The sequence below is a fragment of the Falco biarmicus genome, chromosome 4, assembly GCF_023638135.1.
Source record: "Falco biarmicus isolate bFalBia1 chromosome 4, bFalBia1.pri, whole genome shotgun sequence".
NCBI lineage: Eukaryota > Metazoa > Chordata > Aves > Falconiformes > Falconidae > Falco > Falco biarmicus.
The window spans coordinates 81,626,421-81,645,979 of record NC_079291.1 but is presented as its reverse complement, the minus strand read 5'-3'; the positions used below and the strand labels follow the sequence as shown (position 1 = coordinate 81,645,979).

General features: G+C 38.0%; 1 protein-coding gene across 6 annotated transcripts in view; it reads left to right on the top strand.

Annotated features, from left to right (window-relative positions):
• C4H7orf50 (chromosome 4 C7orf50 homolog) overlaps positions 1 to 19,559 on the top strand; it is a 135,761-nt gene that overhangs the window by 108,712 nt on the left and 7,490 nt on the right. For all 6 annotated transcript variants that reach the window (XM_056337157.1, XM_056337160.1, XM_056337159.1 and 3 more), the window contains one exon: positions 19,142 to 19,223. In XM_056337157.1, coding sequence (XP_056193132.1) covers positions 19,142 to 19,223 — 82 coding nt within the window. The remainder of the gene's footprint in view (positions 1 to 19,141; positions 19,224 to 19,559) is intronic.

Here is a 19,559-nt window from a genome sequence, read left to right as displayed (position 1 = left end):
GGTAACTGAAACATTTTTCTTTCTTAAGAGACTATTTGCAGTATGAAAGCACAAACTTATGAGGCTTTAGCCTATGACAGGAAAATACTGGATTTGTTTTAGTGGAATTTTGTTTGATAACTTTGAAAGAAAAATTCAGTGAGAGAATTTCTTACACATCTAGACTTCTGATATGCAAGGGAAAATGAAACTTCTTTTGTAGGTCATACGTATTGTAAGAGGTAGTAGTTCACTCAAAGTGCAGAGTAGTCTTTTCTGGCATGTGGAATTCTTCACCAGGAGAACTGCTGTTTCAGGCAGTAAGGTCGGGGACAAGTAGCAAAATTTTACTTGGAGGGAATAAACCACAGTTAATAACTTAGTGTTTTGGGCGGGAGGGGGGGTGAGTGTCCTGTGTTTAGAAAGCCCTGCTTCTGCAATGGGTTTTATGTCCCATTAAAAAAATAAAATGGAAGTAGCATGCAGCCCACAGGCAGCACTCCTCTTTGCTGAGGCACAAGGTGACTTTCAGAAAGACGTGCCTCATTCTTTTAGTAGGGATGAGTTAATGAAGAGAGCATTGATGAGAGGGAGTAAGGCATGCAGTGTGCTGAGGGCAGGACCGCTAATTGCATACTGCCCTTCCTGACAGCTTTAGGACCAGCACTGCAGCAACAGAGCTAGATTGAGTGATGCTTTGCACAAAGAGCAAGGCTAGACCAAGGCATGTGGCTGTCTGATAGCACTGCCGATGGGTACCCCTGCTGCCGGGGGTCTTTGTAAACTTCTGTACTGCTGGGCACAGCGTGCTACGAGCTGACCAGTTCTTCCAGTTTTCCAGGTTTATTATTCGAGTTTAAAAACAAATAGTCCTTGATGCTTTGCCAGCCTCCAGAGAGGTCAAATTATCATTTTATTGGAGGATCATCCTAGCAATTGAGAGGCTTTTTTTCCCGTGCATATGGGATGGTCCCGTGCAGCAGCAGCTGATGCCAGCTAGCAAACTGCAGCCCCTAGCTAGACCTGAGGGTGCTGACGGTTTCCCCTGTGAGCTGGGTGACATTGATAGCCCAGGGTTTTCAGCTGCTTTCTCATTTGACTGAGACCAGGACAAGCATGCACCAGGTTTTGCACTTCTGATGGAGGAGAAGCAGCCAAATAGCTCCTGGTTTTTTCCTCTCTCACTTTCTGTTGACCTCTGGGAAAAGGAAAGGGGCAGGAAAAAAAGTCTTTGCTTCCCCACTTGTTATCTCACCTTTTTCCCTTGCTGAACTAAGCTCAGGTGGTTTCCCAGTGCAGTTCTGTCTCATGCAGCAGTCACAGCGTGCCCGCGGAAACAGAAGAAAGTCTACCATCAGGTTCTCCAGCTTGCTGCTGGAGCAGAGAGGAAGATCTGAAGATATGTAGGGGATTAAAAATAGGGAGCTAAAGTAAAAAGGGAAGCAGAAAGGTTATGAAACTGAGAAGGAAAAGGAAAATGTGGAACAATGAATAAAACAGAGTGGTACTGAACAGAAGAGAAGAAAACCTGTAGAATTGCTGCAGAGGAATAGGGAAAAGCAGGAACGAGGAAGTATTAGTGGTAGAATAAACTGTACAAATGTCTTCCTTTTAATGATGAAATGCCTTTTTTTCTTTATGATGGTACGTGATGATTCAGGTTTAAAGCTAAGATTAGAACTTCTCATTACTTTGATTCTTGGAAAATATAAAATAAAAATTCATCCTTTTCTGGGCATTAAGTGCCTTCAAGTGAAAAGATGTTGCAATTCATGAGAATGGTAATTAGACTATATTATAACCTAACTGACCTTCTGTGGTGTTAAAATGTTGGCAGAACTTGTTTGTCTTGGCAAGCCACTCTCTCCCTAGAATGCTTCTGTTCTTGTGTTTGGCTTAGGAAGCTCACTGCTATATGGATCTGCATGTAGGGTTTTCTCCATCACCCATCAAAGTAATAGACAGAGATCCGAAAAGACGACACTCAAAGTATGTGGAATTACAAGACTGATATAATCTGAAGCAGAAGTGACAGAAAATATGATTATCTGGATATTGCTGTGCATTACCTAGGAGTTGCAATGCTATTTATCACATGTTAAAATTTTAAAAATAAGCTGCTGGAGTAAATTTCTTTTCTTTGTGTAATGATTTGTGTTATACTAGTAATATATGTCATCAGAATGTTTACCAAGGCATTGTCTTTTCAGTTTTATTTATAGATCTTACTTTCCTCATCCTTGATTAATTTTAGGTGAGATTCAGAGAATGTCAGAGATTTCTTTAAGGAAAAAAAGATGCTTAAAAGAATAATACAAAGCAAGGGCACATTACAGAGGCATGAAAGTGGGAGACAGAATTTCCCATCGAGTGGGGATGTAGTCTGACTCTGCAGAACACAAGGTGGTTTTTGCTGAGTGCAGTGGCAGTTCTGCTGAAAGCAGTGTACAGCCCAGGGCGGTTATTTATCTGCTGTGTTTGCAGAATGGAAACATATCCTAGTCCTTGGTCAAACATTATTACAAACAGTACCAAGCCTGGGAGACTTTAAAGCTGAAACATTGTTATTTTTTGCAGAGAATACAGAAATCTGGGGGGTGTTGCTGGAAGCACTTATTTTGACACTTTTTGATATTTTTAAACATATATAATATATTATATACAATATAAATAATATAAAATTGTATAAAATGTATCAGGTCTTTACTCCTACTGGAGCAGAGGCCATCTGGAGAAGGGCATTAATAGGTAGCTTAGTGCTCACTCAGTGTTAGCGTCTAAGAAGTTTCTGGTTTTTGAAGGAACCAGTAGAAGCTTGTGCTGGGCTGTAAGGGAGACAGCAACATTTGAGATCTGCGGCTAAAGAGCTGAGATGATGGTGGTCCTTCAGGAAATCACAAACCATTCATCCTACCGCATTTGGGACCAGGTGACTCTTGGGAGAGCTTCTGTGCAAATGCAACCATCCTCATTAATGTTGAAAAATAGCTTCTAAATTTAATGTCCATTTAGTGGGCTTGTGTCAGATTTAGTTTGCTTTGTTAATCCATAATGTTTTGAAGCTGTTTTTCCTCCCACAGGTTAAGTGGATTTTTAGACACGGTCAGTGATGATTTCTGATGTTTCATTCTGAACATTTAAGTCATTCTGCTTGCTGCTGGCCTTAATCTTTATTAATTTCAAACTTGGCACTGGTGTTAATGTTTCACCATCAATGGCTTAAGCTTTTAGATACTAGAAATAACTGATGCACTAAAAATGTAAACATACACAGATATTTTTTTTTTCCTCCCTCCAGAGACAGACTCCTTGGGTTTGATAGCAACTAACATTACCATTTAGTATAATCTTTCCTTCCCCACCCTTCAGGACGAAGAATGAGTTTCCTTCCTGATAGGGAGGGTGCAGAATATGTAAAAGCTCATCAGTTATCTTGAATTTAATACAATATTGGGGAGGTGCTCAAGTGATGAATCTCAATTAGCCAGTAGCAAAATAGTATGTGAGCTTCAGAGAAACCATTGTAATTAGACACAGCAATGTTGCTGAATTCCCTTCAACAACTGGGGCTTTAGCATACCTTGAAAGAGCAGTTTTTCCTCAAAGATCAGGGAATAGTGATGGAGGCTTGTTTTGCTTTAATAATCATAGGACTATTTTTTAAAGGTTCTGGAACAAGCATTAACTGTGGATGTAATTAATCTATTAATACATGCTTGTAGTCATGTTTCATATTCATTGGTTCCATAAGAAGCCTCATGAATCCAGAAAGTCAGGTACAGGATAAATTTGCATTTGGTGTTGTTCTGTAGCTGTTTTATATGGACTTGGGCAGGCAGTTGCTACTATCTGATTTCAAAGGCTTGCACTTTTCCTGATACTCTAGTGATCAGTTAATTTGTTTAATCACTTCTCCAACTTTCTATATGGCTTGACTTTTAATTTTTACCAGGGCCTGACCTGCCTCTAAGTGGGATTCCTCTCCTTGACCTAAATCAGCGTGTCTGTAGAACTGAATGTTTTCCAACTGATGTTAATAGCTGGACAGATCTTCCTCATTTTAAAGGAAGCCACTGTCTTTGTTCATGGCACAGAAGAGTAGTCTCATCATATTAAGAGTGAGTTATCTTATCATTATCCTACACTCCCTTGTGTAACTTCAGTACCCCGTGGCATCTGATGAAGCCACCTCAGTTTGTTTGCAGTTCCCTAGCAGCCCTGGCATTACTCAGAATCTCTACAAAGCGCTCTGTTGCAATGCCCACACCTTTCCTATTTTTAGGGTGCCGGTATGCTGGCAGTTATTTTTATAGGGGTAGGTGGAGAAGGCATATTCACTCTACAGATTTGGGTGCTGCTTAGGGCTATTCTGTAAATGTACTGAAGCATATTCTCTTCTGCAGAAGGCTTGCTGTTAGGGTATTTGAAGGAGAAAAGTTGTCCTGCTAGGGTGGACCTGTTACTGAGCAAGGTTTGCTAAATCATTATATTGCCCCACTTTTTGTAAATAACTTCTCCCCATCCTGGTGTTTACACTCCTCACATGGCTGTATCGGTTTTCTCAACCTCACTGCCCCTTCAGTGAAGCAATACATCTGTAATCCTTCATCTGTTCCTAGTCCTTCCAGGCACCGATGTGCTGTATCGCTCTTCTTTGAACTCCTGCGTCTGTGATCATTCTGGAAATGTGAGACCTTGAAGTAAACATGCTTTTTTACTGGAGCCACCTTCCAGCTTTATGCAGAAGGGACTGAGAGTCTGCGATTCCTTCTTGCTCCCTGTCACTCTGCCTTTGGTTTATGGGCAACAACACTGTATTTATCTTTGAGCCATAGCATATTGAGAATTCACGTTTAATTTGCTGCACACTAAAAACCTTCACTTTTTTGTTGACCCCCTGAACTATTCAGTTTTGCGTTAATGACAGTGTTGGCATGAACATGCCAACTATAGCCATAATGTATTTTTCACTGACTGTAAAAGGGACAGTGCTTCTCATCCTACTTCAGCCTGGCTGCAGCAAGTCAGATACCCTACCATTTCAGAACTGGTTTTATGATACACATTTCCAGATGTTAGTGTTCTCGTTATCATCTGGTTATTCAAACTATGCATTTAGGATTCTGTGAATGTCACGTTACACTCTCAGTAATAGCGCCATACAGCTTTTGCCTGTTTAATCAAGATGTCTAACGGCAGCCCAACTTGATGATTTTAATTCGCTATGATACACTCAGTGACTTATGGATTCACTTTTCTGTATCCTGATGGCAAGTGATACGCAGAACTCTGCTGGAGCCATGCCAGTGTTTTTCTAACCCCTGCATGACATCCACAGGATGTCATATTGTGCAGGAATTGCTTTTAAACTGTTACGAATTTCTCGGTGGGTTAGCTGCTGTTCTCATACAACAATTTCACTGCTTTACAAGGAGCCTGTTAACATCTTACTCTTAATTTAGTGAGTTCATGGAGATTACTGTTCCTCATCTATATCTCATCTCTTTTCCCACCTATAAATATTATAGCCATCCAAGGCTCACAAAAAAAAAAAAAAAAAAAAAAAGGCAGGCAACAATTTTGATCAGCAGCTCTTCCACGTGAGTCCAGTTTTGCGATGCGGGTGGTTAAAAACGTGCCAGCAGTGAACAGAGGAAAGTGCCTGCATGACACAGTGCTATGCAGAAATACTGACTTGGGTCTGGAAGTGAAATAACTGGGTTAACAGCCAGATGAGCCTGAATGAAGAAGTTATGGTGCTCTGCAAACGAGCTCAGGCATTTCACGGAGCTGATTTATAAGTTATACCGCTTCCAGTGCCAGAGCAGGTAACAACACTTCTTTAGCTGTTACTAAAGATAAACTTGTCAGTTAAAGTTAATGCTGACAAATAATGTTGTTATTTACTACATAATTCTAAAATAGCAACCAAAAGTTAGAACAGAAAACAACTTTAAGTAGCTCAGAGCCAATCTTAACTATTTTTACCAAGAATTTCTGGGAAGAAAATGAACTGTAGGAATATATTCTGGGTATCTGTAATATTATCCTGGAAATGCTCCAGATGGACAGAAGTGCCTTTTAAAAATATTTCCAGTCATTTCTAGCAGGTCCTCTCCATACTGGTGTAAAAAGTGGTGAAGATCCTAGGTACTTATAAATATTTTTGGGTGTATTTTACCATTTCTGGCTTGCTGGGTAAGCAGCTCTGGTTTCTAGAGGCAAAACAAGTGATTGCTTTGAAGACTGAAATGTCAGGTTCTAAGACTTTTAGGCTTAGTTATGCGTGGAAGTTCTCAGATGTTGCAGGTGTTCCTGTGGTATTTTCAACTCATTCAGAAGTAGGAAGTTCTAGAAGCATTGACAACTGCATGATTTTCCAGCTAAATTAGTAAATGCTTAGGGCACAACTCATTCAGCTGAGCTTTGGAAAAGCAGCCAGACTAATGTGACTTTCCCTGAACCAAACCTCTTATGATTTAGCTATTAATGTTGTACTGGATAAACTCCTTTCTATAGCGAATGGGTTTGAAGTAGCTTTCTTACCTCTTTGCTTCGCGCTAATGTACAGCTTAAAAGGAGAAAGCAAGGGATGCACATGTCTCTGCTAAATTTTTCTTAGAGTCAGTAGCTGTTCTGCCTTTCTGAACCTGCTCATCGTCCTATTTAGTTTATGGCAGAGCAAAGAGATTTCTTCTTGTAATTTCCATACCCATAAATGGTTACTAAATTTAGCGACAAGGGAGAAATTGATTAGGAAACTCTAATCCTACATTATGGCTCCAAATAAAATAATTTGTCTTTCTAAATCTTTGCATTAATTTTATGGAAGGTCACTAGTACACATCTCAAAGCATATTTCAGTAAAAGCTGTAGTGCAATTTACTTTGAAACCTTCTGTCTCTTTGCGCTTCTGCCATTTTTTCAGTGTGAAACAGAGCTGTCAAAATATTTACTTGGGCATTTGGTTCAAACATGTTCATGGGGAAATACTGTATTTAATAGCATCATTAACATGAATTCACAAATCCTTTTATCTGACATCTATCATTTACAGGATCAGCTGAAAAATATATTGACTAATTAGACCCATCTTTAAAGGGATTTTTTTTTTTTTTAATATTTTCTCTATCTTCTCCCTGTCATAGTAATGGTAACTTGCTTTTCTATAGTACCATTCCTGATAGCATATCATGACTGTATTTTGGCAAAATAAGTGAAAAATATTTTGACATTAATTTATTCATTCTTATTATGACAGCTTTTGAGACATTCTTATATTACCCCATTTTTTAGATGGATAAATTAAACAGTGATGAAGTTTGTGACTCACCAAAGTCCTTGTATTATCCAAAGGTCTCCTTTCATGCAAGTGACACAAGGGAAACTAGACATAACTTTCTTCTCATCTGAACACAGGCTCTGTTTTCTTTGGCCCTATACCAATGTCTAGTCCTAACAGACCTGTAGAATTTTTTAATTCCTTATTTTGAAAGAGGAGCTTTTTCTGTAGTGGCATCTCAAGACATTCCTAAAGGCCACTAGCAACTGTACTGATCTCTGGGTGGGCATGCAGTGTCTGGATTAATATTCCAGACTCTTCTAGCTAATTTGGGAGAGGTTTCTGTCTTCCATGGTTGAGGTCTCCTTGCAGTTGTGGTCCTTTGTAGTATTACTCAAATGACCGGAGCAGCTTTATTCCACTTTATTGCTGCTGATAAAACTAGGAACAAAAATTCCCCAGTTAGCCAGCTGGAGGTTACAGACAGCACTTTTATTCTTAGTCATTATATATGAGATTTTTCTCCTGCATGTGATCTTGTGTCAGATGAGATTGGTGGCTTTTGAGATGACTCATTCTCATGTGCCTGGGGAAGCTTCCCATGCATTCTTGGTGAATTTATTTTTTTCAAACTTCAGTTTACATTTATTTATTTATAGTTTTTTTCAGTGAGATTTTAAAAATTTCTTGTAAATTTTCACATATGTTGTCACAGCTGTAAATTGTATTAATGATAATTAACTGTTGTGCTGTAAAGTGCTTGCTTAGATAGGGAAAACTAGATTATGTGTGTTAAGCTCATAAATATAGGGGTAAAAATAGTTAAGGTTTCTTTGCCTGAGTCTCTTTCCTGTAAAATAACATCTTTATTTCCAAACCTAGTTAAGAAAATTTAATGCATCCTTTCTTAATGACTCTCATTTCCAGTAAAATAAAATTTAGTATAAATGAATTTTCTTAACAGTTTATTAAATGTAGCCATTAGATATTTCTCATTGAGATCCAGCTTTCATCTGTCTATAGTATTATACAAAAGAGATTGCATCTAATTGAATAATTTAGCAGCTTTAATATATTATTTCATCCGAAAATTACTTTTAGAAACCTTGTGAGATATATTAGGGAGATGCAGAAGCAGAAGTCTTTAATAACAGGCCAGTCTGCTTCAGGACCGTATCCTGACAGTAACTAGACACCGTCATTGCTGACCGAAGTTGTGGGTGCTCAATGCTTCACACAATCACTTTGACCTTTTCCATTTGTCTTGAGGAAAACTTGTGCACTATTCAGGTCAAATAAAACCAGAATAATTACAATTACCCATTTCATATAGAAGTATTACAAGAAATTACCTATTGATATTTTTAAACTAAAAGCAGATTGCAAGGATTATTTGCTTTATTTAAAAAAAAAAATTCATTTGCAGTGAGGCTTCGTTGAAGGAGTATGAGGCATAGCTTTTTCCTTCCATCCTCTGAAGTCTGCTCTCCCCTGGCTTTCCAAGCTCCTTGCCTAGCGCCTGGCTCTGAGCCCAGGCATCCCATCCTTAACCTGTCATCTGGATTTGAGAAAAGGCATTTTGTACTTACCCATCATCTTCCATTCAGACTATGTTCTTGACATGGCCAAAATGCAATAGGAAGGTTTTATGTTTTCTTGGTGTCATAAAATTTAGATCTAGGAGAATTAACGTGGCTGCTCACTTCTTCAAACACATTGAAACTATTCATCCAGTGCCCAAATACTCATAATAGTGGTGAGTAGTTTGTAGCTCTAGGGAATCATTTAGTCTAGTCAGCCAAAGCCAAAATTAAAATTTAAAAAGCAGTTGGCAATGATTATTAATCAATTAGCTCCAGGGAGCTGTCAAAGCTTCCAAGCCAGAGTTAGAATAGCAATCAATATTTTTGAAATAATAAAACTGGATCCTTAATAAAATTTGTCTCCTGCTTCAGACATTTATTAATATGATGATGCTGGAAAAGGTATCAGTAATTACTTTTATATGAATAAAATTGAATTGGAATGAGAGCCATCTGCGGGAAGCACTAATTGGCAGATCAGTCTTTAAGCATAGATTACTTAAAATGTTAGTAGTGCAACACACATCACAGGATATTAGAAGAGGAGAATCTGATACTGTCCTGAATACTATAGTGGAGCAGCAGATTTTATTATGCAGTGAGATATCTGAACATATCAGCTAAATCAAGAAAATGCGAGTGGGCTGTCAACTGCTGTACGCTTCTAGGTTGATCTCAGTTTTTTCACGGGCTTGTCCCTTTTTAGAACTCTTTTGCAAAAAGAGTAAATCATCTGTAAGGTTACAATTTAGGATATTCAAATGGCTGGGGGTCTGCAACACTCTCCATCTGCCTCTGTTGTACTTCTTAATGAATGTGACAGTGGGATGTCCAAATTGGGATGTAAAAAATGACAAGGATTGTTGATGGGTCTTTTTTTTTTTCCTTTTTCTTTTTTTGAAAGCTTCTATATATGTTCTTGCTGTTGGTCCAGAATACCCCCAAATGTGGTATCCTCTCAGGTACACTGTAAAAGCCATCTGTGTGAATGGGTTATTTGAAGAGGGCCACGTGGGGCTTCCTTTAACAAAGATGAGCTATGTCTAATTAGCCAGCAATAAAAATACTTGGATTTCATTTAAAAAAAAAAAAAAAAGCCTGCAGATGTAATTTCTGCAACAGTGCATCTGGGGCTTGCATCCAAATTAATAAGTATCTGGGTTTTGATACTGTCCTAAAAGAATAAATAAATCCCCTAGTTAAATAAAGGGACTAGGTCAGAATCTGGCAATCCAGGATGTCTTCTATATGCCTACAGAACATTGTCACCAGAACAGGCTGGCAGTGTAGGGTAGGTATGGGGCCAGTCCTACAGCATAGGCTCAAGGTTCGGCTTCTCTCAGAGGGAGGGATTTCAGCTTTTCTGGAGGCTTTAGCTGGAGGCCCTCAACACCACGAAGGGTGAGATTTTTTTTTTTCAGCTGTTTGTCAAGCAAGGAGAGGACACAGGAGGTACTTCACAGATGCTGCTGGTACCCAGCCTGCCTGGCCATCCTGCAGACAGCAGTGGGTGGGTTGCACCCCTTGCATCCATCAGGTTCACTAGACCATGCTCCACAGTCTCAGCATCTCCATTCCTCAAGGGTGCAGGGAAGCCCTGTTGGGAAGTCTGCAGGAACAGGATTTGAATCTTGGGAGGAAGGGAGGTCATCTGGGCTCCCTGCAACTAGGACTAGATATCCTGGATGCTGAGAGTCAGAAAGGAAGAATGTGCATGGTGCTGGAACGTAGCACAGGTAGGCATTTGGCACACAGGCATCACATTAGCTTAACAAGAGAGCATTGGGTTTTCATGTTATATTCAAATGTTACTACAGAGTTCAGAACTGCAGAGGGACACTTCTGATCTTACTGGCTTTGGAAGTCCATTAGGTCTTTGCAAAGGTAGAAACAGCACAAAAACTACACAACCTGAAGTTGGAGACATCTGGTTACAACAAAGCAACACATTTTCAGCAGTGCTGCTGATCAGAGGGCCAGCTGCCTTAGGCACCTTCATTGGGTGCCAGCCTCACTTTGTAGCTTCAGGGCTTCTTGAAATAGCCCATGCATAATAATTGAGTAACAAACTTTCAGCTCAGTATACTGAGCAATAAATTGGCACTTTGGCATCCTGGCTGGTTCAAACCAAAATCAATCGCAGCATCTTCAGTGTTCAAATCCTTCTTTAAGTGGTCATTTCTTTGTCCCTCCTCAAAAACTTTCACCAATAAATTTTTGCATGAAGTTGTTTTCTCTTTCAGCATTACTATATGGAAAACCCTGACATTTCCATACGTTTCTGGTATTTTCTTCTTAAAAGCCAGAAGTTTTGGGTTTGTTTGTTTTGGTTTTTTTTTTTTTTTGTAATCATTGCTAGCTTTGAGATAAGCCTTAAAATTACACAGACCTTTTTTTATTACATTAGTAAATGTTTGACTTTTTATACCATCTTTTTATAGCTTGTCTTCAATCTTTCATTAACACTAATATTCTAAGTGTAGCTAGTATGTATGTATGTATGTATGTAAGTTATAAGTAGTAAGTATGACCCAACACTGCTGAAACTATAGATTTTTTTTGTATTGACACTCACAGCAAGGTTAGGGTATACTAATGCTCCACCAGCTGTATACCCATGACTACGTGTTAATGTAGTTTTGGGGCACTGAACAACAGAATTGAATCTTCTAGATCTAGCTTGAAAGGCTGTGCATTACTTACCCTGGTGAGCAGTAAAACCCAGTGATAATTGCTCTAGCTGAGAACCATCCCAGAACTTATTCTTCTCCCAACAGCATGGAATCAGTCACAAACAGTCATTTCAGCCTGATTTCAGCCTACATGCTCTTCATATTCCTCCTTTAAAATACAACAATTAGTTTAAGATTAATAAATTAGTTTTTTCATTTGTTCTTAATTTTTTAATTTATTATTCTTTTTTTCTTTGAGATGTTAGGGGGGAAGAACCTTTAAAAGCTTTAAAAGCTGATTTAAAAAAGCAATGAAAATGAGCTACTGTTTGCAACTCAGCTTGAATCCATGCCTGGGCAGGAGTATTCTGTACCACAGCTGGCTCTCTTTGTGGTGTAACAGTAAGGCTGAAGAGGAGTCACTGTATTTGTTTTTTCTGGGTCTGGTAGCGTATCCTCATCTGATCATCACAAAACATTTATATAAATGGGTTGTTGCCAGCTTTTGAAAGTTATTTTACTTGCAGCTGGCTTCTTACATGATTTTAATACAGACTATGGGGCCCTCTTAATCTTCTCGTACCCCCCAGGATGTTCTTCATGGGAGGGAGGCATAACAGTTGTTTTCATTTTCCCCTTTCCCTTATTTCTGGTCTGGGCATCAGTGTGACCATGATTAAGTGCCAGAAAAGATGGACATCTGGAGAGGAGATGGGACTTCAGCACAGCATTGGGATAGCACTTAGTTGTATATTGCTTGCAGGAGCAGAACAGATTGTCTGTGAAGGGCTGAAATTCTATTTTCTTTATTCTTCTGTGATAATTCAACTCCTACTTTGTTTTCTTTTTATGAATTTATGTAAAATAAAAAGTACATTTAGCTTAATAATACAGCGATGTTAGCTGTGGGCTTTCAAGCCTACTGCTGACCTTTTTATTATTACTGAAAACAACAGGAAGTTCTCAGCATATTATTATTGCTATATATATATTTCCAGATCAAAATGCTATTTTGCTGCAGGCAGGCTAATACAGATACCATCAACTAAATAACTGTGGTAGAAAAAGAATTTGGAAAAAAAATCTAAACCTGTAAAGGTTATTTTCCCAGTGGAACACTCTTGGCATTTGCAGGTAGGTTGGTGTCTATTCTATGAAAAGTTGATGCGTTGTATCAGAGTAAGATACCCTGCGTGTTTTGTGCCATACATAAGAGATAAGAGCTCTACCGATGACCTGCTGCATGATTTTGAGGCATTGTTACAATATTCTGGGTCAACTTTCCTTTCCATTTATCATCTGTCTCATCTGTTTATACTTGAAGCTCTTCAAGGGAATGTCTCATGTTGCATTTGAACAGTGCCTATAGTCGGGGAGGAAGAGGATTTTTAGCTTGGCTGAAGCTTCAGGATGCAAACATAATATAAAATGTTACAAATAATGGCATGTGATAAAAGTACTTATAATAGAAGATACGCTGTGATAAACATTTTAATCAAAGCTTTGCTTTAAGGCACAAAGGCCTTTTCCTTTTGCTTTATAAATACTTTCTAAGAAAATTCTGTGACCTGTGTAGTTTGCTGTACATCAGATACAATCAGATACAATCTGTCCATATATTGGACATCAGTACAAAAATGGGACACTAAAAAGCACTTTTATTTCTTGCATGTGTCATTCCTAAATCTAAAAAAAAAAAAAAGAAAAAAAAGAAAAAGAAAGCTTTCTCCCCTTGCCTTTTCACAAGTCTTTAGACATTATGCTGCGTCTAAACCAGATGGAAGAATATATTAAAAATTGTTTTTAAACCACAGATTGAGAAATGGTGCCAGGATTTTCGACCAAAAATGTGGCACCAATTCTAAAATCTGTTGACAATTTTAGAAAGTTTTCCTCTGGCAAAAGAGCTCCATTAACATCTTTTCTCTTCCAGGAAAATAAGGAAAACCTTTATCTGAGTCATAATTTAATTAGCTTCCAAACTGGATTTGAGAATATCAGTATAAATATATTAACTTTCTCCAGGAATTGGAGCTGGGAGATAGTCATCCATAACGCAAGAAAAACAGTTAAAAATAAACCTATGATAGTATCTAAGTCTGTATCTTGAGTGCTGCCACAGATTAGTGTGTCTAAGGTTTTAACTGCTGCATTCTGATCAAGTTTTTGAAAATATATTTAGAATTTAAATTTGGGATATTTCTGAATGAGGAAAATCAGCATCACACGTGCTTGAAATGAGATTTCCTCTTATCTTGCATTGAGCACTGAAGCGCACTGCAAGTCGGCTTTCTGGGCATGCAGGTGTTGACAAAGACAGACATTCGAAAACTTTTCTTTTTGAAAGTAAATTAATTTTAAATGCCCCTGAGAGAAATAGAAGAAATTCTGAATACCCCCAATAAAAGTAAACACTTTTACATTTCCTTTAAATAATTGTATGTGTTATAACTGGACAAAAATATATTATTCCTACTTCACTATATGCACTATAAGGCGTATATAAAACTTCCATCCACATCTATATATATTTTTTATATCCATATAAAACCTCCATCCATAAAATGACTCTTCTCCCTCAAGAACAAGCTTATGCCAAATTTCTGCTCCCTCCATGCTGCTTCCAGCGGTTCCAGGGATGCTTTTTGAGATGCTGGATTCCCATCCTCAGCTGTTGGCCATATGTGGTGTGACACTCCCTGCTGAACTGACCTGACAGCAGTAGTTAGTTTCCGAAATCGGGCCTTATAGGGGCAGTGAGCTTACTTTACACATAAGTGCATGGTATTTTAAAGTCGCTGCTATTGTATGTATTGCATTGTGAAATATTACAGCAAATCACTCAAGTGCCAAGTGTTTCAGCAAGGCTTTAAATATCCTTAAGGGAATTTTTTAAAGTATAGTTGCTCTTTATTGAGGAAGCACCTGTTATCCACATTTTTCGGATAGGGCAATGAGTGCAGAAATGATGCCTTTTGCACTGTTGCAGAGAGCCTGAGGGATAAAGTGCTTAATTTGACTCCTGCAAGCCCCAATCATGTGCCACAACTTCTGTTCAGCCATCCTGGTGGGGGCGCATAGAAGAACATAGGTGATTCTTAAAGACAGGTTTCAGGGTGATGAATAATTGAGTATATCAAAACAGAAAAAATACCCAGATAAAATGAGGTAGGAAGAATGTGACAGTTTTTGTATGGTGCTGTAGTATGCTGCTTTTAATATTTTTGATAGATCTTTTCAGTGCAGCCTTGAATGTGGTGTAATGGACCAAATCTGTTCTCTGTCCTTCTCTTGCGATTCAGTGAAGCTTGAGAGAGTAAGTCATAAGGGTCCTCATGGAGACAATCACAGGAGAACAAGAGGTGGCTGCACTCTGATATGGTCCTCAGGGCGGGAGGAACCTTTCAGATTAATTCCCTGATGCTAATATGCTGGAGAAATCTACATTTGGTGGCACCCTGCTTTACCTTAGGTAGGTATCCAGGCTGGAAGGTGTATCCAGGGTGGGCTGGACTGTCAGTGGCACAAAACTGAAGCAGTAGATGTAGGTGAGTCTAGGTGTCCTTGCATTTGGTATGCAGCAGTGGTCCTGTGTCTTCTTCAGCAGTCACATGCCTGTCTGTCTTTCTAGTTTCTGGAGCCTTGTCTCCTACGTGATAATCTTTTCAAGCTGAATGAGTAAAATGGTTGGTTCTTAGCACAGTGCTTTTCTATGCATAAGAGATTATTTAATAATTGTGACAGCTTTGTAGTGTTTTGCCCTGGCCAGTAATCTAAGCAGATGCATTGTGTTGTCTTCCTGAATCCAATTTGTAACAGTAACATTTTTCTCTTTCTGTGTTTCTGGAACCAATTTGGCTACTTTCCCTTCCCCTTCTCTTTCTTCTGGGTCATGCCAGAGAGGACTCTGCCCTGCACGCTACCAGTTGTCTTCTGTTTGCCTACTTATGCTGCCTGTATTCCCATGTTTGGGGAATAGATTTGTGTGAGATTACTTCAATGTACAGACTAGAAGTCATTTATGAGATAGACCAGTCGAATTGTGGGCAGCTTTTTCACATGAGACTCTCATGCTAAAAACCAAAAGCCCAAATGGAAAATTCCCTAAGCCGCTTGATTAATTTGAATCATTTTGTCTGTATCTTCAATTTCAAGTCCATTTAGAAAGATCATTTGCACAAACATAAAAATTCTCTTTAACTAAAGTCAACCAATGTGTTTTTTTATGAGCTAGAGCTTATAAGAAAGATTCAAACATTAACTGTGTAAAGAAGGCAATTAGTGTTTGTACAGTATATTGAAAATTAGCCCAAGGCATACTGGAAACATACATGTTTTACACATGTATATTTTTCATCCAATTCCACAGTATATATCTGATCTGGACAGAGATACTTACTTCCAAAGGCTACCAAATTAATTCAAACTGTGGAATAGGTTGTGATTGTCTGTAAAAAGTTTTTTTATACTGTAATGTAGATGGTCTTACTCTGTATATTTAATCACTCAAAGGAAAAACCTTTTCTACTGCTGTAGTATATCAAGGAAACTTATCTCCATATAAACAGCAAAATGAGACCCCTTTTGTATTACAAAGCTTTAACTTTTGTAGTTTAAAAGTTGAGCGTTTCTAAAAATGTACTAATTATGTCATTCTGATAAAAGGAGTTACCCCTCTCACTTTGTTAGAGTGATACTTTCCATAGGTTTTAAAACTGTCATAGGAGTAGGAAAAAAGCTGTCATAGTCATAGGAATCAGTGGAAAACTTCTATTTTAATAACTGTTGGGGGGGTCCAGTTACAGGGAGCAACTGCCACGTTATCTGTCTTAAAGATTGTGCATCCATTATCATGAGTGTTTTGCCCACAGCCTGATAGGAATTAAGGTCAAGAGACGGGGCTTTTTCCTGAAGGGGGAGAACAGGAATTGATGCAACCATGGGTGGAGTACCAGTTAAAAACCTGGGAGCATTTTCTGAAAATATGAGTACACCCATAGCCTTTTAAGGAAAAGACTACTTTTTTAGCACACTCATTTAGCATTTGATTCTAACAGGATGACAGAGCACAAACCAAAAGAAACAGTTTGTGAAGCTCTGGTGCTGTAATGGGCACAAACATACATTCTGCGGTTGATTATGTTAAAGGATTTGTTGTTTATATGAATTATTATGGTGTATATAGAGCAAAACCTTTCGGGAAGACTAGCTGAAACTTTTGTTTGTTTCTATGAGAGAATTCACTAGAGTGAAAGTCAATGTGGGATCTTACATGCAGGAGTATAACGGCTTGCCTAAACATGTAGAAGAGAGCATATGGTTTTGGTAATAGGCTAATAAGAGCAATTAACCTTATAGTGCACTCATTTGTTGGTCTCAGTTGTTTATAAACTAGGTAATAAAGATATTTTAACATCCTATAGCTTTATAGGAGATTAGTGAAATCAGGCTGTATTTTTCAAATTAATGCCTAAGTACTCAGGTGATAGTGTAAGTGATAGAAACGTAAAATTAGCAGAGAATAAAATATTCAGAGTACTATGTGGTGTGTCTAACCAATGGATATAATCACCGATGTGTAAATACATAGTATAGTTTAAAGAAATAAAGAATAAAATAACACGTGTTAAAGATTTTCCTTAGAAGAGGGACTGTTTTCACAGGATGCGGTCACAGATCTGTCATTCAGCTTATTCTTGTCACCTTGCAAAGATTATACTGTAAACTGTTTCCAGGCTTACTTAACATAAAAAAGGATTTTAAATTTACCTTCTCCGTGCTGTGCAAAGAGACAGCATTTCTTATAACATCTTCCATGTAATTGTTTAAAAGAATGAGTTTCTTTTAATGGCAGGCACCATCATTGTAATTTACTTTGGTTTTAAGGTCTTTTAGAAGTCATTTCCTTCAGAAGTGTAATTTTGCTGGTTGCTGTACAGTTGCACACTTTGTTGTGAATGCAAGTGACACCAGGGGTTGAATGATCTTTATTTTGCAAGTACTTTGGTTTCCAAGTTGGTGGTGGTGGGAAAAGGATAGTTTCCCTGTAATATTTTTTATTTGATTCTATAACTTTTGGCATTAGTGCTTTAGGGCTTCTGCTTTTGTGCAATATTTGTTCTGCAAACTTTTGCTATTTGTTAACAGTGCCCCAAAAGAGACCTCTAAATCAGGTCATCTGTGGATTTAGTTTGAGCATGTAAATTGTGATATATTGTGGTTATTAGTGTTTTGTCTGTCCTTCCTGGTTTACTGTTATTTGCCTGGTTTTTACCTTATATGTTGGTTACAGACATTTTTATTGAATTTAGCTAGTGACAACCCTAATGACTTGCTGCTGCTTTTTCTTTATCCTAAATTTGACAGTCAAGACAATTTTTTTCTTGGGGTTTTCTGCAGAGACTTCCATGAAACCCTTCTGTACAAATTTGTGGTCTTTTTTTTTTTCTCTTTCATTGAATTGACTGAACAATGTATTTGCTGGTGCAGCAGTCACTGAATATGAGGACTCTTTTGCTTTATTAGACTTGACAGTGTTTAAACAATACTGATTCTCATACCCAGCTGGCTTTTCAATTGATTTCTGTGCTCTCTGTTGCTGTGTAGAACAAGCCAAAACATTAAAGACATCTTGCAAGCTACCCTCTGAAGACTTGTTTTTCTTTAAAGAAAAATCAAGTAGTGTTCATTTTATAGTGAGATTTGCTAGTTTGCTCATTTGTTTGTAGAAATAAGTGATTCCTTTTTCATCTAAAAAAGAATATACCAGCTTTAAAATCATGTTCAAGATATACATTAATGTGCTGTTCTAACCCAGTTAAAATTTTGCATATTTAAAATATATATGCTAAGCAATCAAAGAACATTTGCAGATGTTAATAATTCATGTACCTGCTCGCTATTAACAGTACGGAAGCAGCCTGAAGTTTTGAGCTAAATACTGGAATCAGAATTCCTGGGGAGAGTGAGATATAAAAAACATTTTTCTGTCCTGTAAACGTCAATATTTAAGTCACACTTTTAGTCAAATCCCAGCCTTAAAACATATGCTCCTGAAAATGAATTTTCTCTGCTCTAGGACAGGTCATCTGTGATGGGCTTCAGCTATTGTTGAGGTGACCATTGTAGCATGAGTCCCTCCATCCAGTCCTCTAGAGGCTGCTCAGTTTCGGTTCTTTATGAAGTATCAGCTTTCTGAAACCCAGCCTTGCTTCATCATCCTCCCCACCTCCCCAAATGCCCAGGTAGTCCTGAGCTGGACTAAGGATTTGGGGTGCTTAGTTGTTGTGGGGCAAAGGAAGGCAATGACTTCTCAAAAATGACAAGGCAAAGCTGAGGTGAGGAGTGGGGTTTAACATTTATCTTCAAGGAATCAGTATTTTCTGATGAAAATTTACAACATTCTTGGCTATAATGTCTTCCTGTAATCTTTTCACTTTCTGCACGGAAGCCAGGTAGCTGTCCCTCGTGTTCCTTTTGCCACTCACACAATGTCATGAAACTCCATGTCATGCATACAAAATCACTTGGAGTCATTGTAGGAAATATTTTATGAATAATTAAAGTTTTGATCACAAGGTATTTCATGTAAGCAATTTTGATTTTTTTTCTTTCATTTACTACAGCTGGTCTGAAAAGCCAGAAGAATGGAAGTTTCAAAAGACACGACAGACCTGGCTTCTCTTGCACATGTATGATAAAGAGAAGGTTTGTATTTACGCTGGTTTTTCTCAGAAGAAATATATAAAGTTTTATACATCAGTTGTAGCTATTCTTTATTAACCAAAAGTTGCTAGTACTAGCCATGTGCTTTTTTAATAATTTAATAATTTATAAATCAATTCCTTTGGTTTTAAGCAAAGTGCTGAATCATTTTAATTGCTTGTAATTAATCTTTTTGTTTTGTTGATGATCATGTATGCTAGGTTTTTATACTTGATATACGTCAAGCATAAATAGAGCAGATTGGTGTTTTGTATAAATCTGGACCTTACTGAGAATTTGAGTCATATCCTTAATTTTAATTTCTGAATGTGGAACCCC